At 35.3% G+C, this 26,873-nt stretch overlaps 1 protein-coding gene across 1 annotated transcript in view; it reads left to right on the top strand.

The window, feature by feature from the left end:
• The window catches only part of TDRD3 (tudor domain containing 3), a 96,689-nt gene that overhangs the window by 19,172 nt on the left and 50,644 nt on the right, over positions 1-26,873 (top strand). Inside the window, exons 2-3 of the mRNA XM_030451255.1 lie at positions 20,228-20,312; positions 22,914-22,979. Of these exons, the coding sequence (XP_030307115.1) occupies positions 20,228-20,312; positions 22,914-22,979 (151 nt within the window). The remainder of the gene's footprint in view (positions 1-20,227; positions 20,313-22,913; positions 22,980-26,873) is intronic.

The raw sequence follows: 26,873 nt of genomic DNA, 5'->3' as shown, positions 1-26,873 counted from the left end.
CACTAATTTGGGTTCAGATTGCTTCTCCCTGTTTCTGTCTGTATATATATATATATATATATATTATGTACACACATATATGTAAGTTGTCCCTTTCTGTGTGCCTTTAAGGCTCTGGTGGTTTAATGAGTTGCTGCTGTTTGCTTCACCTTTTAGTTCTAGAGGCCTCATTCAGAGAGTCAGTGGAAGTTCATAAAATATTCCTTTTCACCTAAGCCATTTTGAAATGAGTTTTCTGTTCTGTTTAGCCACAGTTAAGATGGATGTATAGTACAGTCCAGTAGTCTAGTGATTTATTTTTTTTTAACCATGGTAGATGGTACTCTTTTTTTATTTATAGCAACAAATGTAGTATATCACTATATAAAATAAACGTGTTTTTTCATGTCTTTTCCTTGGAGGACATGGGGCAAAATAGCAAAGGAAGTAGTGTTTTTTCGTGTGATCTTTGTGACTTGTGTTGTTTCAAATATTTAGTTGCCAATTAAAAAAAAAGACTCCAGATTTGTTCCTAAAAAGTATCCAGGTTTTGTCTCTGAATGCTTCCTACCTCAAATTCAATTTTCCCTTCAGTAGAGAAATGTTGTTATCTCTCTCTTCTAGATGGCAGCTGTGGCAGAGGCTTTGCTTTGTCACTGTAGGCAGAGAGTGATGTGTCCATGTCAGCCAAGTGCCAAGTCCTGTAGGTTACCTTTCCTGAACAGGCAGGTGTTTAATGCTGGCTGGTTGAGCCTAAGGGCTGGCAGGTCTGACACAGGAGTCTGGTGTGACTTCCAGCTCAGGTGAGCTGGAAGCTGATTGTTGCTCAGGAAATAACTACTTGGTACCTTAACAGGGAGCTCTTTCTACTGGCTGCATGAAGATTTTAAGATTCTTGTTGCTGGAATACCCGAAGTTTTGGCATATTCCACTAGTGTTTGAATGTTCCAGTTCCCTGTGGAAAATAAAGTGAGAAAAAGTTCTGAAAATTTTGGAATGATTTGTTATGTTAAATGTTTTTTGTTAGTTTTGGGTTTTGTTAGTTTTGGGTTTTGTTAGTTTTGGGTTTTGTTAGTTTTGGGTTTTGTTAGTTTTGGGTTTTGTTAGTTTTGGTTTGGTTTGTCTTTTTTTGGTTTTTTGTTTTGTTTTTTGTTTGTTTTTGGTTTTGTTTTGTTTTTGTTTGTTTTATGTTTTGTTTTTGTTTTTTGTTTTGCTTTTTGTTTTGCTTTTTGTTTTGCTTTTTGTTTGCTTTTTGTTTTGCTTTTTGTTTTGCTTTTTGTTTTGCTTTTTGTTTTGGTTTTTGTTTTGGTTTTTTGTTTTGGTTTTGTTTTGGTTTTGTTTTGGTTTGTTTTTTGTGTTGTTTTTTGGGTTTTTTGTTTTGTTTTTTTGGGGTTTTTTGTGGTTTTTTGGTTTGTTTTTGTTTTGTTTTGGTTTTGTTTTGGTTTTGTTTTGGTTTTGTTTTGGTTTTGTTTTGGTTTTGTTTTGGTTTTGATTTGTATTTGTTTTGGGTTTGCTTTGTTTTTTGTTTTGTTTTTTGTATCGTGTTGTGTTTGTTTCGTTTTGGTTTTGTTTTTGCTTGTCTTGTTTTTGTTTGTTTTGTTTGTTTGTTTTGTTTTTTTTAAGTAGGAAACTTCTAAAACTGAAGCTATTTGTAGAAAGAAAATCTGAACTTGTTTTTTTCCAAACATGGGCTGTTCTCAGTTGTAAAACCAATTCAACATGCCCCGTTACAGTTCTTGGGTGTTTTAAATGTGACAGATTGATGCCAATTTCTTTGTACCATACTTTGCTGCTAGTTTTCATGAGTTGTAGGAATATTACATTGTAAACCAAATAAGTACTTGTGTTAGTGTATAGCAGTTCATTTTCTCTGCTTAGATTTTGATATTTTTGTTTCTGTCTGGAAGTTACAGGACACAGTGTAAGCATAAACTGAATGTGGAAATTTCACTTATAACTGTGCAGACAAGGTTTCACTGATAAGCCTTCTGAATGTGTTTTCACTGTCAAAGTTTGTAGAGGAAAGGTATGCTGTGGTTGTGACTACCTCAGATGCTAGATGATGCAAATGATGCTAGAACTGATGCTACAGAGCCTTAAGTCATAAATCCTGAGAAATTGTAAGTTTCTGTATTAAACTGTGGCAAGTACTTTGATGTAGTTCCTATTTTAACCTCTACCTGGGGAACTGCAAATCAGCAAGTCCAAAACATTGTTGTTACATGAACTGGCATTGTGACAGGTGAATGTGGGGTCACAACAATATTGAATAATGAATGTGAAGCTGAAGGTTACAGTTGGCAGTACTAAAATATCAGAGAAACATCCTGAGTAAGGTAGTTCCTGGGGCCTTTGAAAGCTGCTCTGATGCTGGGGCATGCATTTATCTCTCTTCCCCATACTCCAGAATATTTCCAGGGGAACTTAGGTAAAGATGAGTTTAATTACATTTCAAAAAAAGGTTTTGTTTGCTTGCTAAGAAATACCTAAGGTTTTATGGTGTCCATTTTGAGGCATCAAGTTTGTTCTATGCTGTATATTCCTTCCTAAAAAGGGTCCTATTTCTTACATACTGTTGGAAACTTCTTCTTTGCTGTCAGTACCAGTACTGGTCTTTTTCCTGAATTTGGATCCACCCCAGTGTAAGTTCTGAGCAGAAAGAAGCTCTGTTTTTGTATTTTTCATCCTGTATAGTCTTTTTTAATGCTCTGTAACAATATATTTTATCATCTATATATATAAAACGGTCAAACTTTATATAAACTTTACTTTGTCTCTAGTAATGGTAGCCATCGTAGATGTGTTTTCTTGTCAAGAGAGATGAAATTTATAGAAGTTTCTTCAATGACAGCTACTGTAAATGGTTGGGGATCAGCTGTTGTACCAATGGCTTCCAAGAGAGGGTCTTACTGTGAGCCCAGAGACATTTTTGCAAATTAGGAGGGAACCTGCTAGCTGCTTTAAGTACTAGTGGTGACATAATTTGCAGTAGCCACTATCTGTTGTTTCATTTGTCATTTGTAGTCTGCAGCTATAGTGTACATGAAGCAACTTTATAGAAGGATAAAGATAAGATATCTTTTGAAGTACAGTGAGAACATTTTTTGGAAACAGGTGAATGATGTGAAAGCAAATGTTACAAAGTATGCATCAATGTCAAGTGGACTCTTTGAAAGTGATTTTTAAAAAATGTATGGCAGTGGTGTTACTGGAGCTGTTGGATCAAGGATAAAAGAAGCAAGGTTTATAGGAAGAGGTAATGAATTTAGAAAAAGTGAACAACCTTTTGGGCTCAGTATCCTTTAAAGTTTTAACAGTGAGAAAAACATAAGCAAACATTAACATAGATAGAGGTTTGGGTTTTTTTTTGGGTCAGGAGCTAAGTTTTTATGCTTCATGTCTCTTGAGGGGAAAAGAAGTATTTGTCTGCTGGGTGCTAGAGGGAGATATAAAGGGGAGCAGGGGCACACTTTCCTTGAAGATCATGTCTCAGGCACTGAGGTGGCTATTTGAGTTATGAAAAAAGATTTTTTTTTTGGTGTCTGAGAGTTTTTCTTATTGTTTGAAGTCCTTCTGTGGTGCAGTAGCTTAGTTTTGCCTGGGAAGTTTTCTTTATATGTTGAGCCTCTCAAATGTGAGTAGCTCCAGTGCTTCAGGAACACAGCATCCCAGTGTAAAACTAGGGAATTGTGTTCAGAAATGTTTTGTCATAGCATGAAGTTATCTTGTACTGTATCAGGAGATAAGCATCAGTATATAAGTGCATGCCTCCAGTCATGCAAAGCTGTTGCAGTATGCTGAAAACTAGCTTACATTTAGTTTATTTCTTTCCTGTTTCAGTAAGATGAAAATGGGAATAGCCCTCTGCTCTTTACACAGCTTGGGCTAACAAAATGAGCATTATTTTTCTTCATGGGCTCTAAGAGGGCAGGTTAGAACCAGTGTGTTTCGTACATATTGATAAAAAGGTTGATAATTTACTTTCAGAAGGTTGTGAAGCCCCTGTACTTCCAGTAAAAACCAGTCACCTCCTGGGAGTTTGTAGGGATTGGGATTGGGGGAATGTGCTGAATTGCCTAACAAGTTTACAAAAATGTTTTTGCTAGCTAAGTTATTACTGCTTTGTAAAGGAAGGAAAAGAATGGATTTACCTTTTGTATATAAAGGAAGAATGGATTTACCTTTTGTATATAAAGGTGGTTGTAGCTGCTGTCTGATCATTCTGATGGCAAGAGTGTGTGATGTCTCCAGAAAAAGGTTAAGAACTGCCTTTAAGAGGTTCCAGCTAATCTTTGTCCTTTATTTCACTACTACAGATAGGTATAGTTTCCTCCACCCTCCCCCTGCCCCCGGGAAAGATATATTAATTCTTCTCTATTGTACTGACACAGCCACCTGAATTCGTCATAGCAAAATGTTGCTGCCAACAACTACTTGGCTGCCAGCCCACAGCAAGAATAGCCAGTATCCAAGTTTTTATGCCAAATCATCTGTGGGCCAACCTTTGTAACCCATCTCCAATCGTTGAACACTCTGTCTCTGGGGAACAAATCTGGCCTATTTATAGGAATGCTCGGGCTGTATTAGATAGCTTGCATGCAAACTAAGTAATTAATGCCTGTAGCAGTTGTTGCTGAGAAGCTTCCCCACTGTGAAGCAATGTCTGTGAGAAACTACCCTTGTAGAAAGCAAATCCTCTTTTCACCTTAAGATTCCACATGACTGAGTCATTGAATATGGACGTATCAGTAAGGTGTCTTTCTCTGAAATACTGTCCTATGCATGAACAAGTTACAGCTGATGACTTTTCTCTTTTATCTGACACATGACATGAGTAGTAACTGGCAACATTTAAGTGAAGGATGTTGTGACCTGTAGTCCAGGAGGTCATGCAAGGACTGTAAACACTGCAAGGCATACTGTAAGATGACATCAATTAAATGGCAGGTGCCATACTTGAATGTTAGCACTTAATATAGTGAAATGGTCCATCCACTAGCAATTAGCACAAAGGGGAAGTTTAAATTACCATGAGTTTTTCAAAATCTGAAGAGTAGGATGTATCTTTTTGAGTGAAAAGTTGGTAAATGTTTTGTGGGGTTTTTTTCCTTTTTTTTTTTTTTCTTTTTCTAAACTTACTTTAATTGGGATTGAGAAATAGACTCTTCTTTTGAGACCATAGTTTGTTATCTCTCTACAATGAAGAAGTAGCACAAAGAGCAGATGAAGGTAGGGGTGTTACAGTATGAAATACTTTTATGTCTTAGACGTATTAATCTGCATTATCTCCATCCAGAATTAGGTTAAAATTTGTGGCCTCTAGTTGGCTAACAAGATTACATCCAATATGGCTGCTTTTCCCTGTATGTAAAATTGAATGATTCACAATTCATACTTCTGTAAATGTGGCAGCAGAAAATCATGGGCCTTAGCCATTGTTACTACTTGTTTAGATTTATTTTTTCTTTCATGTAAAAATGAGAATCTTAAAACACTCATGTTAACACTGTGTTCTGTAAATGATAGAAAATTTTTCATTGTTTTTATTAAAAAAAAAATGGGATGACAAGGAACCACAAACAAACCTAAGAAACAAGACAAGTTTTGACAAGGAAAAGCAGTAGTGTCTTGTATCTTCAATAGAGCTTCTGGGGTTTTTAGATGCTTTTGAGAAAATGTAGTTTATGTACAGCAGGCACAGTTGCTTTTAACATGGGGGATTGCTTCCAGCATGAGACAGCATCAAACCTGAAGGGGTTGGAAGAACTTCAACAGCAAATCTTCCATATTTGAAATTAACCTTGAAAGGGGTACAGAATGGAAGAGAACCAAAGGCAGTGTATTTCAATGGGTTTAATGCAGATTGTTTTGTGTGTGTAGGTAGGATTAGTCACCCGTATCAACAGGGTTCATAAGCAGCAGTTTTGCAGGAAAGTAGTTTGAGGAATTTTTTTTGTGTGTGTATGTGTTATACACCATACAGGGTATGATGTAGTATCATGCTGCTGAATGGGGTGTAGAAAGCAAGTGTTCTGGTTGTTAATCAAGTATGGTGTTTGTAATATACCTGAAAATGTTCTTTCACTTTGGTCTGTGCTGTAAGGCATTAGCTGGCATTGAGTGTCCAGTCTGGGTACAGCACTGTGTGAAAGGTGTTGATGAGGGAAGGGGAAGAGAGGAAACGAGGTGTTGTCAAAGAACACCTGACTTCTATACCTGCTTCTGCACCTGCCTCTACAGAGTGTTTTTGGATAAGCTTATTTTGCTTGTAGAATTGATGTGTGACATTAGAGATCAGTACTGAAATGGAAGTACTGTCAAGCATATAAAATCCCGTATATACAAGTTTAATAACACTGCAGAGACACAGGCATTGGTGTACTTTCAAGGAAATGTGTTCATATTACAGACCTTACCCCTGAGAGTATAATGAACTGCCCATTTGAAAATGTTCTTGTCATATCTTGGTTGTAGAGACTTGATATCTTATATGCCTTCTTATGTGTTATACATGGTCTCAGGTTAGATTTTTCTGCAGTCCTGTAATTTGAGAGTAAGAGTTGTTGAGATCCATGGAGTGGAGGAAGATAGGGAAGGGAAAAAAATAGAGTAAAACATGCTTTTCCCTTTAAAAGTGCTATGTGTTCTTATCTTAATGTTTCAGTTAGTTGAGTTACATGAGAAAGCACATCATCTTCACAAGTTAATGAAAAATATTGACAAATAATGGCTAGACTTGTAATGTCTCTGGAGACAAATTAGCAAAACACAGGAAAGCTGGAAAAGAGGAGAGCATCTAGAGAGCATCTACCAATGTCTTTGTAGCTGTCATTGGTAAGGTGAAATCTTAAAACATATGATAAGGTTTTGCTTAAGGTTTTTTTTTTCTAGTGTTGATGTTAAACTCAGTTACTTTTCCCGTATTAGTTCTGAGGTTCATAAAACTGAAATGAAAATGGTTTTGGTGATTAGTAAGTATTTCTAAAGACAATTAGTGGACTTCAGGGATAAGAACCGCTTAAATGATTGTTCTGTGAGGGAAACAAAAGTATGATTAACTCATGTTTGTATTTATGTTGGAGCTGCTTTTCCTTTCTCTGCATTTCAGTGTGGTCAAATGATTTTACTTTTTGCTGTTATGCTTTGTATTTCAAGTTTTAAAATATTTGCTTTTGTCTTGGCAAAGAACTAGTTGTCTGATGGTAGACGTGGCTTTTCTGTACAGTGGAATTCCAGAAGCATCAGAGCCTTGCATTGTACCTTGCAGTAATAATTTAACATAAACACTGTATTTGCTGTACTTACCTTGATTTTATAATCTGGAATAACATAAATTATATGAATTTAGAAGATAATGTCAGTTGGAGTGCAGGAGGAAAAGAGAAACTGTGCTGAATTGATGAAAAATTAAATAACCAACGTGGTAGTGGAACTACATATTGACAAATATATGCCTTTGAAGATGCAACCCAAAATTTGACACCAAGATAATGACTTAAAATTCATGCTGTTTTACATCCTATCAAGTCTTTTTGATGTCATTAGGTTACTGCTGGTAACAATTAATTTATAACCTTGCTCTCATCTTTCTCCACATGCTAATTCTAATCCTGCCTGTCTTGAATTAGAGACTGGCTTCTGTAAGTGAAGGGTCTGTGTGTGTTCAGGCTTTTCATTGATGACTCAGCAATCAGATATGGTAATTTTAGGGTTTTTTTTGTGTCACCACCCTACAGGCTTCTATCTCTTAATCAACCAAGCAGTAATGATATCCTAACTTTGGATTACTGATGGTGTTAGTAAGCTGTATTGTGACATTCCTGGCAGATGTTGAGCAAAGCAACCATAAAAAGCCCAACCAAATAAAAACTCTAAATATCCATTGCAAAAGTACATTCAGATTCTTAAAGTGTTTATATAGCATTTACAACTTGTAGTTGTGACTGATTTGCTAAGGGGGGGGGGAAGCTGGGGGAGGAAAGAAATCAATAGCAGTAACACAAAGACTCAATTGTCTGCATTTATCTATGTGTTAGGGGTTTTTTTACAGATCTGTTTTGGCATTGGAGCCATTATTGATTTTCAACTCCTTCCCAAAGCATTAGTTGATGAAAATACATACTAAGTTCCTGTACAGTAAATTACCACTTCATTAGTTGTGTTGTGTATGGTCAGAGCTGGTCTTGGTTAATTCTTGTCTGCTTTTTATAGAAAGCTAAGCACTGTAATTTGTCAAGTAATCAGCTTGATTACACAGAGGCTGTATACGTATCAGCTGTTTTTTCTATGTCTGATAAATGTTAGTAAACTGGGACACTGAATCATAAAATTTTAACATTTGAGATCGTGTGCCTTGGACATATGCTGAGGGAGAAATATGAACTACAGCACTTTAGGCTCTTAAAAAGATGCAAACCCTGCCATGCAGAAGTGTTAGATGAACAGGGATTTGTTATCATTATCTCTCTATCAATATCAGAAACTGATTTTTAATTTATCTTGTACTTAAAATGTGTATGCTAATTAAGTTATTTGCTAAAGGATTACCAAATCAATTTATAGTAGCTAAATAGCTTTTGCTCCAAGGTATGAAAGAAAACAAACAAACAAAACACCGAGGTGAAGGGCTGGCAACAACATCTGTGAGATTGTACTATAATTCCTCTTGAATTTAAACTTATGGAAATAAAAGCATCAGCGTGTGTGTCTGCGTATTTGTGTGTGTATATACATATATGTATATTCCAACATGGCAGTATGATAAAAATGTGTAAAATGAAGAAAGCATAACTAGGTTATTTAAAAGTAAGCTTAAGTCTGTGCATATTAAAATGTAACATTTGAAGTGGAGTTGCAAATTGGATTGAGTTCTTGCAATCAGAAAGGTTGAGTGGAAGACATCTCTACAAGTCATCTTAATTCAAGCTTTTGCTTCAAAAAGGACTCTAGATCAGGTCAGCTGTAGCTTTGCCTAGCTGTGTCTTGAAGAAGTCCAAAGATGGAGGTTATGCAGCCATTCAGCTGAACCTGTTCCTGTGCTGCACTGTGACTTGCCTTAAAAATTAAACAACTTGTAGTTTTTAGCTTTTATAACTGAAAGTTATGTATAGCAGGTCTTGGTAGTGCTTGGTAATTACTGCTTAGTAGTTCCGATTAAATTTGCATGGTTTTCTGATGTTATGTCTTATGTTGTTTTGAAAACAGAAACTAGTATGCTTCATATGTTTTGGCCTGCTATTGAACCATGAGTTAGTGTTTGGAAAATAACTGCATGACTGTGTTTTTCATGAATGATAATGATTTTAGAGCTCAGTACTGTGCCTGTTGCATTAAAGTTGTTTTCTTTTCCATGTGCAGTACTTTGCATATGCTAATATTGAAATCAACCTGACATACTGCATGGTGACAGGGCACTGAGCTTTGGAGATTTTGGTGTCTCTAGAACTATGTGTAATCATCACCAGTTGCCACCTTGCTATCCAGTCCTCAGTCCTAACTTTGGTATGCAGTGCAGGCTGATATACATACCCTTCCCTTCCAGTGTTGTAGTATATGAAAAAGGAGTCTTCTTTTTTCTTGTACCTTTACAATTCAGTTCCTTTAAGGGCCTTTGGGGAAGGATCTTAAAGCTATCCCAATAACAGTTTTTTCACACCTACTCCTCCCTGCCCCCTCTACCCTGACCCCTGCTCATTTTCTTCATCTTTCAGAGAAGTCTAATAGCTGTGGGTGGGACATTTTCTATCTGCCAGAAGTATTTATTTTCTTCACCCAAAAGCTCCCAGGGTTTGCATGAGCCTACGGATTCTTGTCTGTTGTAGCTTACATGACTTGTCACAAAGGTCTGTGTAGCTCCCAGGATTTCATTTAAAAATAATGATATTTTACTGTTTTCTATTATTTTGGTACAGGTGTTGATTTAAAGCATATCAGCAATTTTGTATTTTGGCTGTTGTAGAGCTCTTGGGTGAATATTCACTTGTCCTGGTGGGTTTTATTGTTATTGCTGTTTTTATTCTAAGACTTTTTTATATTGTAATATCAGTTTGAGAAAATTGCTTAGTTATGTATTTCAACAATAACTTTAGTTTGGACACCTTCCAAATCTCTGTTACAGAGATTTAATTTCTTTCTAAATTTAAAAAAAAGCTTGCATATCATAGCTTTTTCTTTCTTTGTCAGTCTTTTTGCGTCTCAGTAATTTATCAGCCTTGTCATCTGTCAAGTTTCTTGCATCTGCTTTGAAGATGCTTTATTATTTGCTTTTATCAAATTAATCCTCCAGAATATTTTTGATCAGTCTTTTGACTTCTTGTTTGTGTAGTTGGTATAATTAAACTCCCTTTCTCCTTTAAAGCATGTCCACTATTTTGGGGAGGAATTTTAAGTATAAAATTCACTACCCCTTAGCCATTTTGCCTACCTTATCAATAATGTCTTGAAATAAAATTCAGAATAAAAAAATAGTATGCAGTCACGGAAGCAAAATGAAGTTCTCAATCTGATTCAGATACTCCTAGTCTTACTTCACCACCATGTATGTAAATGATTTCTGTGCCTGCATTTAGATATGATAATTAATGATAACCTCTAGGTTATGGAATTTGGTTGGTTACTTCCAGTAGAGAAGGTTACTCACTGTGTATCCTGTATTTATGAAGGACTGAAGAAGTAAAAATGCAGTAATGGGTGGGCCAGGCACAAGTTCCTTCTAGACTGGTGCTAAGCAGATGGTGATTGCAGTCTTCTATTTGGGGAAAGTTCTGTTCTTTTTCATCCTTTCAATTCACTTGATTCCCTGCTTCCTTACAAGTGCTTCAGATTTTGACATCTTCAGTATGAAAAATTTCTTAGATAATTTTTGTATGTAAACCACCTGTCAAAGTATTTATCGGTATCTTTTGCAATTGTTTTAAACTTGAAAATAAATTGGCAGTTGACTTTTGTTTTTATAAGCCTTGAGGGAAGTTATCTTTGCACATACTGACAGTGCTGTTAATGCAATTTAAAAGTATATCACAAATAATACCCTAGAAGTGCAGCTGTGTATTAAAACCTTCCACATGCAGATCTGACGACTTAATGTGTAGCTTTTATCCTGTCCTTCAGTGATTTCTTACCCTGTTTACAGATGCCAATAAAAAGAGATGAGCATTATGGCATTCAGTGAAGGCCATCTAATTGGAGCTTTTTGAAAGCTTAAATTCAACAGCTGCACAGCCCTTTCACCAAGTACCCTGCTTAGTTGTTTCTTGTCTATTCAAGTGAGGCTTCTCCACATGCATTTCTCCCTTTTCCTGTTGGTTGCTTGGAGAAGACTGATGGGTGTCCCAAAACTAGCTTCTTGTACAACTGTGTGATGAGACGTTCTCTAATTTCCAGCATTTCTGACTCTTGATCAGGGCTTTATGAGTGATTGTTTTGTGTTCTTCTGTTGGGAACTGAGATTATGAAGGAAGTTGCTTCTGTTTTTGCTTTTGCTTATACAGTTCAGATAAAGCATTCGGTGAGAAAAACACTTGGGAAAGAGCATGCATGGAGTCCAAGAATTTTGATGGGTGCATTATTAGAGATGAATAATGCAGCTCTAAAGGTGTTACTAAATTTTGTGTTTGGCTCGAGCACAAAGGTTTTCTTAATTTTCCTGTTGTGAAATGCTTGTGAAAGATGTGCTTCCAATCACGCTGTGGGAGGTAACACTGTGAACATCTCACTAATGCAAGTGTTAAAATGTTTTAAAGTGCATGTTCTTTGTGTAACAACTTGATAAAGAGTATGCTGAAAACTTGTTTTTGATACTTCATTTTTGGAACAGAGTAATTTCAGGGAGGCTGGAGGGAAAAATAAAAAACCCCAGCATTGTTCCAGTAATGAAAGAGAGGTGTGTGGGTCTGGGGAGGTGTGAGAAGAATGATGGACTGTCAAGCTAACTTAATAATAGACTAAAACTTCTGTTTGCATGTCAGCCTTATTAAAGAATAATTCTAATACCATCACTGGATACTCAAGCTTTTGTATAAAAAAAGTCCTTGCCTTTTGGAAATAGATGGAGCAGCCAGGTTGGTAAAGCTGACCTAATAAATCACAACATGAATGTAGACTTTGAAACACTAGAAATATTATTGCAGGGATTGCTGGGGTACCCTCTGCCTTTGCCCTGGCAGAAACCTCCTTAGGACCTACTGATCCCAGGTATAAGGCAGCTTTTGTCTCCTATATTGTTGTAGGAAAGCAGGAAAACACTGCTAACTAGGGAGAGCAGTTATATCTCTGGTCGTGGTGGGAGGTAAGGAACTGGCTCTGCAGGAAGAACAGAGCGGTTGGGTGTGGAGCAGGAGGTTCTTGAAGGAGCAGTATGGTGAGTGCTTGCATTTGGCCTCACTGTCGGATGCCAGATTAGGATTACTCATTTGGTGAAACAATTTTTGTAGTATTTGGTATAACGTGTTCTTAGGGTTCTAATGCTCCCAAATTATCCTAAATCCAAAATTAATAGGATTATTAATTATTATTAGGATTATTAAATTATTAATCCTAAATTATTAGTCTTTATCCCATTCCTTATGAAAGTTTCAAGTAGAAGAAACCTCTGAGAAGCTAATGGCTTCGGTTTTCTTTAAAGCACTGCAGGGTTTGGGTTTTTTTTTTTTTTTTTTTTCCTTAACTGAACATTTGCTTTGCTTTCCATAGGCCATGATTTCACTGACAAGATAGATTTTGCTGCTATATAATTAACTTATGTTTGTTTCCCTACATTTAGAAAAAGCATGAGGTGGCAGGAATGACAGAAATTCTGCTTTCAGCATGTAATGGAAAAAAAACAGCCCACTTTTTTTTTCTTTTTTTAAGAATACATTGGCTTTCTGTTACTTTTATTGTAAGTCAGGTATCATAGACATCTGAGAGAGGTTTAGGTTTTAAATTTTCTCAGCTAAATGTGTATGAACTTGAGCTTGGGAACACATATTCTATTAATTCCCTTCTGAGGTTGCAGCTTGATCAGGTTGGACACTGCACTTAAGGACCTGATGTAATCGCAGGAGTGAATAGTTAGGTAGCAGGGATGCAAGTTTAACTGCCTGGGCAACTAAGGTGCTGTAATGGTTATGCACCAGTTTTCAAAATGTCAGTAATGTTTTTAAGATAGGCGTAGGTACCTTTGTCTGTTCATCTAAATGCTTACCTAGTTGCAACCAGGATATTGAAATTCTGTGTGCTTTCTGGATCTTGCAAATACCATTTTACTAGCATAATTCCACTTAAACCTTTGAGTTATTAGTAATTATATAACACAGTCTAGTATGCTATTTTAGCTTTTTTGGTTTTGCATCTTTAAAAAGAGAAATAGGGAAATAGTTTAGGTATAGTTCCCATAAGGCAATTGTAAAACTGGATTGACTATACTAGAAAGAATGGCTACAGATGTCAAAATCCTGAGGCTGCATCAAGGAATCTTCTCAGTCAGGTTTTATTTTATACTGTCATTAAACACCTGGATGGTGGAGCGTAAGGTACTAAGCTTAAACACAAGATAAAGCTCCTTAGGAATGTAAAAGTGTTCGAGTGCTCAGGGTTAGAGTTCAAACTGATACTAACAAATCAAATAAGTTGTTAGAAGAAGAAAAATACACTTGGATAACAATAATCGGTGATATAAGTACAAGGTACAGAGCAAGATACACCAGATGCACAGTATACAGAGCAAGATGTACAAGGTATAGGTCTTTAAATGTGAATGCAAAAGGGAAAGGCATGGTATTTTCTCCACAGATCTGTGGAAAGCGAGGCAACAGAAGGCAGTGCAGTGAGGTTAGACATTAGGAGAAACTTCACTTTTGTAGGTGTGAGAATATTAGTAGTAAAATTGCCAAGAATGCCACTGAATCTACATTTGTCATTTCTTACAGTGAGGAACAGTTAGCCCCAGTTATAGCAGGGGTTTTGAATCTTTATAAAATCTTCTCTATTCTTTTTTATCTTTAAGTTCCATTTCATTATGTCTGGTAGTTTGTGTAATACTTCACTCTTCTTTAAACAAAAAGCTCAGAAGTTGAAGAACAGTGTTAGTTGCCTTTCCAGTACTATAATGCAAGTTACAGGGTAGGAAGAAGCCTTCTTTAAATTCTGGTTTTCATATTTAGCATAATAATGTTTTAAAATGTATTTTTTTAAAACAGCATTAATGATGGCTCCTCAATAAAATTTGTAGCATGGCAGTGTAATTCCTTTTTACAACTGAAATTCACCGGAACATTTTAAAACCCTATTTAAGGGAACGCCAAGGTTTTAAAGCAGCTCATACAGGAGATACGATTCTTCTGTTACGGAGCAATACTGGCACCCAGTGGTGGACTTGTACTACTGCGTTCTTCGCAATTGATTTTGCTTTATTGTTAAAATTGTTATTTCTTCTTTTGTGGTGTTACTAAAGAAGAGAAATTTGAAAGCTGTGACTACCACCCCTTACCCCCCCCCCTTTAAAACCTTATCTTTTGTATAGCGTTATTGAATAGATCAGCTTTCATCGTTAAACAGTGGAAGGAACATTTGAATTTCTACATCCACATTGAAAATAGCCATGTACAATTTTTATGAAACTTCGACATAGTTTCATGTGGCTGGCACTGAATTACTGTTAACTAAGTTTGTGTTTTCTGCTAGCATTGCAATGATTCTGCAGAGTTGTAAATCTGAAATATATAAATTGTATAGAATATGTTCATTAATATTAATTTCTCTTATTTACTTTTTTTGTTAAAGAAAGCTTCTTAATAAAATATTAATTGTGGACATGATAGGAGAAAATGACAAATTATTTCTAGAGAAACATAATATGGAATAGAAGGACTGAAGATCTGTTTGCACGTGAACTGTTAATAACAAATAGAGAAAACATGCTTTTCAAGAAAGCTGCTTGGAAAATAAATATTATTAAGAAAGTTGTTTGTTTGCTTGGTGGATTTATTCTAGCATAAAGCTATATTTCAAATCTTTTAAAGTGTTTAATGTGTTTGTATACATGCATGTTTGTCTGCAGATAAGTATTTGATGCAGCAGTATAGAGCAGAGAAGCAAAAATTGATCCTCCTTTGATACTGTCCATTTCTTCATAGATAGGTGGTAATATTGTAGCAGTACAGAAATCTGCCTATTAAGGCCACGTCAGGTTTAATCTGTTCTTGATGAAGTAAAGCTGAAGATAAAATGAGATAAGCAGAGGCACAGCTGAGATTGCTACTACAGAGTAATATCCCTTAGCAATGGGAAATACTGAAAAGGAGACTGTACACACCTATAATGTGTAAAAGTGGGTTATTAAATTGTTCTCATACTTGGTATGAAGGAACAGTAGGAAAATATCTCTGCCTTTCACTGATGTAATATGTTTTTCTAAAGATTACAAAGGAAAAATTACCAAATTTTGTTTTTCAAAGAAACTTACTGAGAACATTTTGACAGAAAAATTACATATTTGGATTCATATGTGAACGGTTCACATACAAAATGCTGATTCATTACTACTGGTTTTGTTTTAATGTTTCACAGGAAGATAATGTAAGAATCTAGAGGCTTTCTGTGAAATTTTCTGACAAAAGCTATTGCTAGGAAGCTACAAGTCTCAGGTGAGTGGAGCTAGGGCAGGGGGAGGAATGGATGCTACATATCCCTCAGGTTTCAGCAAGCATAATGAGGAAGAGTTGCAATAGAAGCATTTATTTTCATCCATCTTTTGGCCTTCTCTCCCAAGAGAATACTCCACAAACAACTATTGCAGCTATTTGTGGCAGCTCTGTGTCTGTTTGTTGTAAATGGTTTTATTTATTTATTTTTATATTTGTATCAATTTTGCAAGGCCACAGAATTCCTATATGAATCATGCATTGCTACTTGCTGTAATTCTTTTGAAATCAATTCAATTGTCTGCATTACTTCAATTTATAACTTTTGAGATGTGGAAGAAAAGTCCAGCTCATACTTTTTTTTGTCTTGGAAACTAAAAGTATTTGCACTGAACGTTGCTCTGGTTACCAGTCTTCAGAGAAAATTTCAGTGTGGTTTTGTATGTGTGTGCATTCAGGTTCTTCTCTGGTGTCTTTTGGGGGTTTTTTCATGCTTTTTTTTTTTTTTTTTAATTTTATTTCCTTTAAGATAGAAGCATCTCTTTAGGATGCTTTAGATTTTGGTGAATAAGACCAAATATTAAGCTGCCAGTTGAAGCAGTTGTCTACTTTAAAGTCTTTAAGGTTTATATTCCAGGGTAGTAGAATATGTTAAGAAAATAATTATAATTTGGTGTTTGTAAAATACTTTTAAAAAGTATTTTACAAGTAATTTCTTATTGGTGTTAGTGTAAAAAGGTGTTACTTGTCACCTACTGGTGACAAGGGTAGTGGTTTTAAAATGAAAGAGGGTAGCTTTAGACTAGATACAAGGAAGAAACATTCAGTATCAGGTTTGACAGGGCTCTGAGCACGCTGATGTAGTTGAAGTGCTTCCTGCTTATCGAAGAGGTGTTGGGCTAGGTGGCCTTTAAAGGTCCCTTCCGAGCCAGACTATTCTATGATTGAAATCTGTTGATTGTTGCAGCAGGATATCTGTGACAGATTATTCCCTTTATCCCCATGCCTTTTAAAGAAAAGGTGGGGAAATCTTGGGATGGAGGGATGGAGAGCAAGAGTTAGAATTTGAATGGCACTGCTGGGTATCTCTTGGGGATTGTAGCTCATGAGCTGCTTCCAGGAATGGGGTCTGGTTCATGGGTGGTTTAGCATTGCTTCCTACCCCATGGAAATAGGAAACACATTGGATTACTCTAATAGGATCGTGTCGAAGCTCACCTTTCATTATCTAAGGTTGTGACAGGTCATGGAATTTTACAAAATGTGCAGAACTGTAGATGTTGTGGGGTATTCATGAATATAATAGACACACAGAGCTGCAGGGCAGTTCTCTCTGGCCTTAGGGGAGGGTTTTTTTCCCCTCTTTGGTTTGGTTCAGGGTCAGATTTTTTTTTTCTTCATCTAATAACAGAGAACAAGATGATTGAATGGCCTAATGCTCTGAAGGTCCTACTATCAGCATATCTCAACCTTATTAAAAGCAGGTAGAAAAGGGCTCTCTTCAGAACCTGGAGAAGGATTTCTGGCTTTATGATCTGTATTCTGGAGGGAAAGATTATGCCAGTTGAAGAGTTAAATTTGCCTGTTGTAACTCCTTTTTCATACTTAAGGGATGTAGATGCATGTTTTTCAGTAAATTTATTTTAAAGCAAATAATTTTAAATTACATTTTTCTGTTAGGTTGTAAAGAAAATCTAAACCTGTATTTGGGCCCTTAATACATGAGGCATGTATACATGTGCATGAAAACTACTAGGGCAAATTAGAAAAGTCTGACTTAATACATATTAATTCCAAGCTCCAACTGAAGGAGAGATCTGTATTTTGGCTACATCTGATGTGCGTTGTTTTCTGGTTGTGGTTTGTGCTCTGACCAATTCATGACAATTTCTACTGAAATCAACACTTTAGTGTCCTGTTGCACAGAGGCAACACCTGACAGATAGTTGCTGAATTGATTTTTTTTGTCCTTGAAAGTAGTTTTTATTGTAAGAATTGTTCTTATGAATGTAAGTAGCTTATGCTTTCATGTCATAAATATCAAAGCAATCAACCCAGAACTTCCCAGAACCAACCCAGTGCTCCCACTTTGATGTTCATTAATTTTATGGTTTTGAAGACTATTTTAATATTCAAATCAATCTTCTCTGAAAAGCTTTGGTGTTTGCTTAAATCAAGCTAACAGATGCCCATGGTGGCATTTCGTGACTGATGTCTCTGTTATCTTGGCAGAGATTTCAGTCAGGTGGGCAATGTTTCTGCTAACTGCTGTGTTTAAAATTAGCATGTAAAAATGCATAGCCTTTTCCAGTGAGTTTCTCTTTATCCTTCGGTCTCAAAAAGCTTCCAAAGTAATAAGACAAACTAAACAAAACTTATATATGTGTATACAACAGGTTTTGAACTGAAAATTTTGACTAAAGCACAGTGTGATTTTGACATCTGTGACTCAGTCTTCACTTGGTAGTGAGAAAGTAAATCATGACTCAGCAGTGAATTTTGTGAAGGTAAAATTAGACAATTTTATCCTATCAAGAGCAAATATAACTCTAGGTCAGATTCTTGTTTATTCATTCTCTAAAAATATATTTCTTTGCTGGAAAACAGTAGTGGTTATATCTCAATACTAGGCTTAGAAGCATCATAAGGGAAGTCCAGTCCCTCTAACTTCAGCAGAATTTAAGAATGAATTAATCTATGTTAGGAGCAGAAGAGGAGGAATCTTTCCATGACTTGCCTGACAGTCTAAAACTCAGGTTATGGATTTTGTAGTTCCCCCAGCTCCTGGTTTTGAATTTATGTTCAGTTTTAAGCTGAAGGTAACAAAAGAAGCTAACACTTGTAGAGTGTATAGTACTTCTGTTTCTAGGAGGAAGTCTATTGGTGTAATAAAAAAACACAGTTGAAGCCTTAAGAGTGCAATAGAGCCTGTAGGACATACCTGTACAGGTTTCCTCTGGAACAGAGTGGGTGTTGTTCTGCTTCACCTTCTGACTCCAGCTGACAGGATCCATCTGCTCATTGATAGCTGTTACATGAATCTTCAGAGTTTGCATTCAGAGTCACTCAGCTGGGAAATTTTGCATTATCATACAAACTTGCAAATCTTGCCATCTTATCCTTCTCCAGGGTCTGCCTTTTATATGAAAAAAATAGGATTGTTTCTTTTTATGTTTCATGTAAGTGTTGTTTTTCCCATTGAGTGCAATTGGGGTTTGCGTTGTTTTAGTTTTGTTTCATCATTCATTGATCTGGAAACACTGGCAGTCCTGGAGAAGGTTATGGTAATGTTACCTAGGCTAGAATCAAAAAGACCTATCAAGTTTACTTTCCTTCAAATGTTTTTCTTTTTACACTGTGGGTGTCATTTTAATTAAAAAAAAAGTATATCTTTAAGGACTTAGGAATATTTAATTTTAGTATCTCTAAATTTATAGTAAGCTTTCTTTCTTAACTCATTCTTCTGTTCCTTGGGAAATGGTGATTTATTCGTAGGTAGTTATTGAAATATTTGGTCAAGTACTGTGTTTCAGACTGGGTATCTACCAAATATAAATTACTTAATGGTTGCTGTGTTGTATTTAAATGAAATGTAGAGCTGCTCAGATAAGGCAGATTGCCAGATAGATTGCCTTGCTGGAAAACAGTAGTGGTTACATCTTAATACATTACAAAAAATTGGAACGAGGGCTTCAAATAGGAAATACTAGGCAAAATGAATAACTGTAAAAATTGCTTATGTTAAAATTATAAATTTTTTTAAGTGTTTTTGGAGGTATGAAAAGGTCAACCCTTTTGAACTGATTGGCTGAATATACTTTAAACTTCCTTGGTTTTCAGATGAGTGAATTATTGCATGCTTGCAAAATTCTGGCAGAAAGATACTGATTCTGGCCTGCCATCATGAGGGCCACAAATTTTGTTTCCAAATGTGATTGTGGGAGGAGGTTTCTATTCTTATTTCATCTTTTTAATCTTATTTGACAATTGATACACTGTAATGCAGTTGGGCTTTTATTAGTTGTCTTGTGGCCCAGTGAACAGGAGCATATCTTGTAGGTGAGTGGTGTTAACTGCCCCAGCCCATGAGGGTTTTACCACACAGTCTTTGATTTTAGAAACAGATGTGATTATGTTTTCTGTTTTGTGTAGCATGGGTTTTGGTTGGTTGGTTTTGTTTTGTTTTTTTTTCCTTGCAAGTGCATGAGGGAGAATATGCCATTTCAAAGATTTTCAAACCAGGTTCTTATAATTTGGGGTGGATGGAAGAGGGTGAACATGAGGAAGGTAGTGTCACGTTCATCATAAATAGGGTGATGTCTGTTCTTTTGGAAGTAGGGCTCTTTTTCTGTGTGGTGTTTTTTGTTTTCTGTTTTTTTATTTGTTTTTTATATTTTGGTATTTAGGGTTTTTTTGTTGTTTAGAAATTATGGGAGAAGAAATCTGATACTCATCTCATATTAGTGTAAGGAAACTGATAATATGAAGTAATTTGCCAAGTATTTTTAAATTCTACCAGCAAGAAAGATACACTCTAAATATGCTAATATTCTATACAGAAAAAAAAAATTTTGCTTCATAAATACATCATCTGATATTCTGTTTTTTTGGTTTTTTTTCTTTACCAGGTATCTTTCAGATGAAGGAATTGAAGCTTGCATAAGTTCTTCTGAAAAAGTCAATACAAATGACATTATCCTAGTTGCCCTTAATGTAAGTTATGATTGTGAAAACTTTTTTTTTCTGACACATCATGATAAAAATGATATATCTGACATGTCACCTGTAGATTTGTGTAGCTGACTAAGTGTACCTTTGTGTGATTTACGTAAAGGACAGAATACCTACATCTCTCCTTGTGTGTATGAGTGCTGAGCTTTATTTGGAAATGATACCTATTCCAGACTATGAAACTTGGGGTAGAAAAAAGAACGTAACTTACTGTAGGAAAATATGTTTATGAAATGAAATATAAAGCCAAAGTACAAGCAGTAAGCAAATCAGAAGTGCTGTGTGCTGACATGGATATGAAATAGTAGTACAAAATATTAGTTGGTTGGGAAGAATAAAACACATTAACTTAGTTTGACTTCTGGATGATATTCCTTACAGTGTATTCAAACTAAATGTGATGTGTTTGTATTCATGATTATTTTTTTACTGTAGAAATCTGGATTGGTAGTCATTTCTGCTAACGGATAGATACAAAAATATACAAGATAGAGAAACAACTTGGAAGCAATAAACCTTAATACTTTTCAAGGACTCAAGAAAAGTGTGCAGGTCAATTCCTGTTTTTCAGAATTCTAGTATATGCATTGTTAGTAAACATCAGTAAGTCTGCTCCTTTTCCATAGCAATGAAATGAGAACAGCTATTTAATCCATATGATTGTTACTTATATGTGTAATTTACCTGTCAAAATCACAAGGGAGAGTTTTAAACTTCTCAGTCATCCATAGTCAGAAGTCTTAACACTTCTGCACTTCACAGGATATTGTAAATGAGAACTGTTAGGGCTATTTGGTCCATCTTAGGCACTTAACCACTGTTGGTTTAAGATGCTACTCTGATAAGAGTATCCTTTCTGTACCTTTTATTTATTCATTGAGGCATGTGTCCAGTCACTCATGTATGTGTGCACCAATTCAGGTAATGAGTTTGAAAAGAAGGCAAAATTATAATACAAAAATCTATGCGTAGAATGTAATGCAAAGCATGCAGAAGGTAAGCATTTGGTTTTTCAACTGTGAATGCATTACTTCTTTAAAAAAAATAAATACAGTACTTACGAATTGCTGGTCATTACCTTAATTTAATTATATTTTTGAACAAGTGTTGATGTGATCATTTGTGTGTACATGTGTTGTATTTGTTTGATAGATTATAAAAGTAAAATAAACCACAAATATGTAAGTACTCCAAAGCCAGTTTAAATTGGCTATCAATATTTTTGTCATTAAGTTATTTGCTTTCATGCCCATAAAATGTTACCCTGTTGGTTAAATAGGGAATAATAGGGAGCCTGTGTACTATTGAGAGATAAAAAACTGACAGCTGACAATCAGGCCCTCAAGTGGATGCAGATTGAAAACTGAATGTGCTTTCTTGTCATTATCTATGGCTGTCTGGTGCAACTGAGTGTGGGTTGAGTGTTTATCCACTCTAGTAGATATTCAGAGTAAATAGGCTAAGAGAGCATCCCTTCAATTAGCTTTCTATTTGTAAGGTGCTAATGTTTCTCACTGAAAAGAACAATTGTTGACAATGCTTTAGGTATTAAAATAAAGTGCTGCTCCATTCTAGATTAGAATGCTGGAACAGTAGTCCATTGACATATATTAATGGCAACTTAATGTACCGGTTCTACTACTGATTACACTTAGTCTGTCTTTTTCTGGAAGTGTTTATGACCATAATAAATAATGAGGGTTTTCAGCTTCTGTATAGTAATCTGCACCAGTGTGTTCTATTAAAACAACAGGCTTATTTCAAGCCATGAAGTTTAGAAAACATAAGTGTTCTAGGCTGCATTGTTGTGCTTTATTTTTCTAACACATGTAAATACACTGAGACCCTAATGTGTAAAGCTTAATTAGTTTTTATTTTCTGTTTTCACATATTGCACCTTTTAGCCATCTAGTCCAAACCTTTTGCCACACGTTACCATGACTGATATGCTTGTCCAAAAAATGTTAGGTGAGGAAAGAGTTTTTGTGGAGATTGATTCCTTTGTATGAATTCTTGAGGTTAATGTTGTCGCTGGCCATGTTGCACAGTTGATGAATAATGTGATGCGACTGTTTACTTCACTTCCATAAGAAGTAATCAGACACTTAAGATAAAAAGCACTTAATGGAAGAACAATGTAAGCTTTGCTCTAGATATAATTGCAAAAATCATCCCAGCCTTTTATGAAGGACTTGTACATGTAGAAACACACAAACGAAAATTCCTTTACTCTTTTAAGTGCCAGATGAAGAGGGAAAAGGAAGTTTACCTGTATTAAATGTCAGCTATGTCCAATAATTAAGCATTATTTAGTCTTTCCCTTTTATCTAGTAAAAGTGTTTTAATAATTTTTGAAAAATGCTTAGAACAAGACTATAACTTAAAAAGCAATTTATTTCCTATATAAATTCTTTTAGTCATTGAATTTTTTAATCATATGCAGTTAGAGGGGATGTGTTTTTATTGTGTAGTAACAGTTGTTATAGAAGAAATACTCATCTATTTTATATTGCTTTTTTTTTTTTTTTTTTAATAGGATACTTTAGGTTAATATTATCTTGGGTTTTTTTCTATTAATTTCAGACAGATTTAAGAACGATTGGCAAGAAATTCCTCCCCAGTGACATCAATGGCGGAAAAGTGGAAAAGGTAGGCAATGTTTTTACTTCACTTTTTCTGTTCTGTGATTTATCCATTGTGACAGTCTTCTACACTGCATTAATCTGGCTTTGTCATTATTTCACATAAGAGGGAACCCAAGATTTGATTACGTTATAGGATAAATGTACAATTATATTAATACGCCCACCAGGCTTTGTAAAGAGAGGATTCTTATTTCTCAACTTTGAAATGCTTTAAAAAAAGGGAACAATCTTAGCAACCTCCTTTATTACTGAAGTCATTTAACCTATTTAATTGTGACATGGTATCAGAAGTTCATTTTCCTCTATTCTTACAAGTACAACAAAGCAGGTTAGACTAAAGCAAAGCAGCTCTATGATTAGGGCTCATGGTGATACAGGGTGACATTGTATTACTTGACTTACATACCTGATTATAACTACTTTATGTAAATTTCCTGTGACAGTGTATCCCATAGGTTATGTGGGTAAACCATGTTATACTCTCTAACACTGTATGTGCTACAGATTAGTGCTGTACTCAAAACTGGGCTGCCCTAGATTTTTAACATATATTGTATGTTTAGATAGAAATTAAATTTATTTCCTTCAGTACACCCTTCCTCTTTTCTTCCTTAGGTGCAGTTAAGAGAGTGGATAAATGAAGGAATTTCATTTCAAACCTAGTAGTAGTTCTCAGTTCAAGTTGTTACCCCACAAATATTGACAGTCTATATGACTGATGTGAAAGTTCTAGGGAAGCATTTCACTGTTGTTGAAATTCAAATAGTGATAAAGCAAGGTGGGTTTGTTTTGATAAAACAAGATTGAGAAAGGTTGTTAAGAGCTGTTTTGATTTGGTTTTTTCTGCTGATGCTATTGTCTAGATGGATTGGTGAGTACTGTTAACGCTGGCTTATACAGGAACAGCAGCAGCAGGAACATAATTGCCAGATATGAAGAGCCCACTTGAGAGACACTGTATTTCAGCATCATAATTTTTAGCTAGGCAGCAGTCTCTACATGCAACGCACTACTTATTAAACTAACATCTGAGAAAATACTTTTTTAAAAGTTGTAGGTGTTTTTTTTTTTTCCATTCAGGTGATATTTTATGAAGTTAATGCTTACTTGTTTAGGTTTCTGGATAAGATGCTGTTAAAGATACTTCCACACTTAAAAAAATTTTTAGAATTTAAAAGAATTTAATTTAGCTGTTTCTTATACCTGTGATCTTGGTATTTTTCTTTGTCTTCAGTATCCTGGTTTTAAAATACAGAAAACAAGCAAAATAATGGCTTCATCTTTTTTTTCAGTGTTAATTTTCCAGTTGCTTGATTGGAGTATCACTGAATCTTGCATTTTAGATCATTGAATATTCACAGTGTTCAAATATATTTGACTAAATCTAAGTCTTCATGGCATTAAGGTTGTTTGTGTGGTAGTGCTTGCATAATTTAGTTCTGTTGTTGAAGCATGATTTCCATCCAAAATTACTTTAATAGTACTGTTGTTTCAGAGTTTGTTGCATTATGATAGGATTTATTTAATTATTCAGCTTTCATCATTTGGGAGTATCCTTAGTAACTTGTCCATTTTTTTTACAGAGAATGTTTTCTGAATTTCTGTTGTTAGAATATAGTCCAAGTCATCAATTAAAGGTGAAAGTGTCATTGATTTCCTGAAAACTTTGGACGTTATATATAAGAATCTACTTTCCTGCTTTAAAATGTTTTCTTCTGGGTTAGCTATTCAAGTCACAAATACATTTATGCGTTGTAAAACTGGACACTAAGAAAATTAAAAGAAAGAGAAAGAGAAAGCTGAGAAAAACCTACACAAATTTTTAAGGACCCCTGTAAGGCCTGCTGCTCTCCCCTCCGTGTATGTTCTGCTTTGTGTTATTCTGTGTGTGTGGGTGTGTTTGTGTTTGAAGGTTCTCATTTTTTTGGTTAATGGCAGTAGAAAATAGGAGCCTCAATTAAAAATAAGGAACTATTACTGAATCGAGCTTGATAAATTTCTCCATGGGATGATGGAAATGGAGGACTGATTGCTGCAGGAATTCTCTCCAGTCCAAATTTCCATTTTGAAAGTTTTTTTGACTTGCAGTATTTCTGCTTCCCGGATTGTCAGGTGGTTGAGAGAGATCAGTGCTTTTGGATTCTTTCCAGTATTAATAGTTAAAAATACAGAGGAGAAGAGGGGTTTTTCCTCTTGGGTAGAGACTCCCGAGAACAGCAGCAGGAATTTTCAGAAGCTGGAGAAGAAAGGCAGGACGGAAGAAAACCATGGACCCTAATGGTCTTAAAGACAAATGATTGTTTGAAAAATGGTGTTTGTTAAATGCCTGGGGACTTGCATGCTTGCATCAGTAGTAAGGAGGCAGGATTTTTGTCATGTGAACTTGTAGAAAAATAGTTTTTTCGTACTTTGATCAACTCTTTTTTAAAAATTATTCTAAAAGAAAATAAGGCAAACACATGCAAACCATTTGCTGGAGGAAAATAATCTTCCAGGTTTTAAAAAGAAGTAATGATTGAACAAAAGAAGACTGCTTGAGAACGACTTTTGTTTATAGTTAGGCCAGACTATTAGATAGTGTACTGAATACTGAATCTTTGCTTGCTTAACTGTGATGTTTCCTTTTTTTTCTTTTTTTTTTTTTTGAGTAACAGAAAGCAAATCTGACTTCTTAAGTGTGCTGCTATTTAGCTTGCAATGTATAAAATATTTTATATCACAGAATTATGTGTCCATAACGGAGGATATTGCTTTATGTAAATAGGCGATATGGCTGGGGCATATGACTTCTTAATATAGTTTCTAAGTAGAGAGTAGTCATCTGTGGTTCAGAAATGCTTCTGGAAACAACAGAAATTACATACTACTGTTGTTCCTCATCCAAAACCAGGAGTCCTATTATTTATCTGTATCTTGAGAACATATGGTGTGTTTCCATTTCACTTAGAAAATAGTTTTATATTCTAGTATTAGTGTAATAGGCAAATACTTGTACAAAAGCTGGCATAGAGTGAAACATCATGGTTATTTGACCATTGCAGAAGATAATCAACTTTATGAATTAACACATAAAAATGTTTTACTCACTCATATCTGTGCTTTACATGACTTAAAAAATAAAATATCAATATTACCAGCATTAACCACAAGATGGCCACATTTGCATAGGATTTTAAGAAGCCAAACCTTTCCATTTCCATCTGGATGACTGTACACTATAAATACACAAAAGATTTTAAGGGAAATGAAAGCCAAAGGAGAGTATAAAGTTATAAGGTATAATTTAGTAATGATGTTACAGTTAAGGCATAACATTTTCTTTTGAGTATTTATGTTCCATCGCAATGGAAACACTTATTCCAGAAGATGCATCTGGAAAGGATTTAATTTTTGAGCTCAGAGATGCTTTCTGAGTATTGACAGATTGATAGTAAGCAGTCAGAATGTAAGTTGCCAGCAATTCTAATTACTGTTTGAAGTTACTCATACTCTTCCCAGTTTCTGTCTCACTATGCTAATAGAATTAACTGTGCTTTCTTGCCTTTTAGTATCTCTTTGATTTTGATTTCCTACAGCTTTTTAAGGGATGGTCAGATTTGCTCTTCCAGTTACAACTAATCTGTGTTTAAAAAAAATCTCTGCAGTCTCAAGTTGCTCACGTTTACCTTTCAGTGAGGGTGATGTTGCATCAGATCTTTTGATGCAACTGCATTTGAAACTGCATGTGTCAAAAATTATCCTACATATCTTTAATTCTTTGTTTGTTTTTCTCCAACTGAGATGATGTCAGTAAAGCTCTATGTGCAGTAGTGTTGACAGATTGAACTGAGTTGTAGTCTTTTTAGACATTCTTATTTGGCAGCCTTAGGCAGGTTCTGGACACTGAGCTCTTCACCTT

Source organism: Calypte anna, chromosome 1, assembly GCF_003957555.1.
Source record: "Calypte anna isolate BGI_N300 chromosome 1, bCalAnn1_v1.p, whole genome shotgun sequence".
Classification (NCBI taxonomy): domain Eukaryota; kingdom Metazoa; phylum Chordata; class Aves; order Apodiformes; family Trochilidae; genus Calypte; species Calypte anna.
The sequence above is the reverse complement of the archived record's forward strand: the minus strand, read 5'-3'. Positions and strand labels throughout refer to the sequence as shown.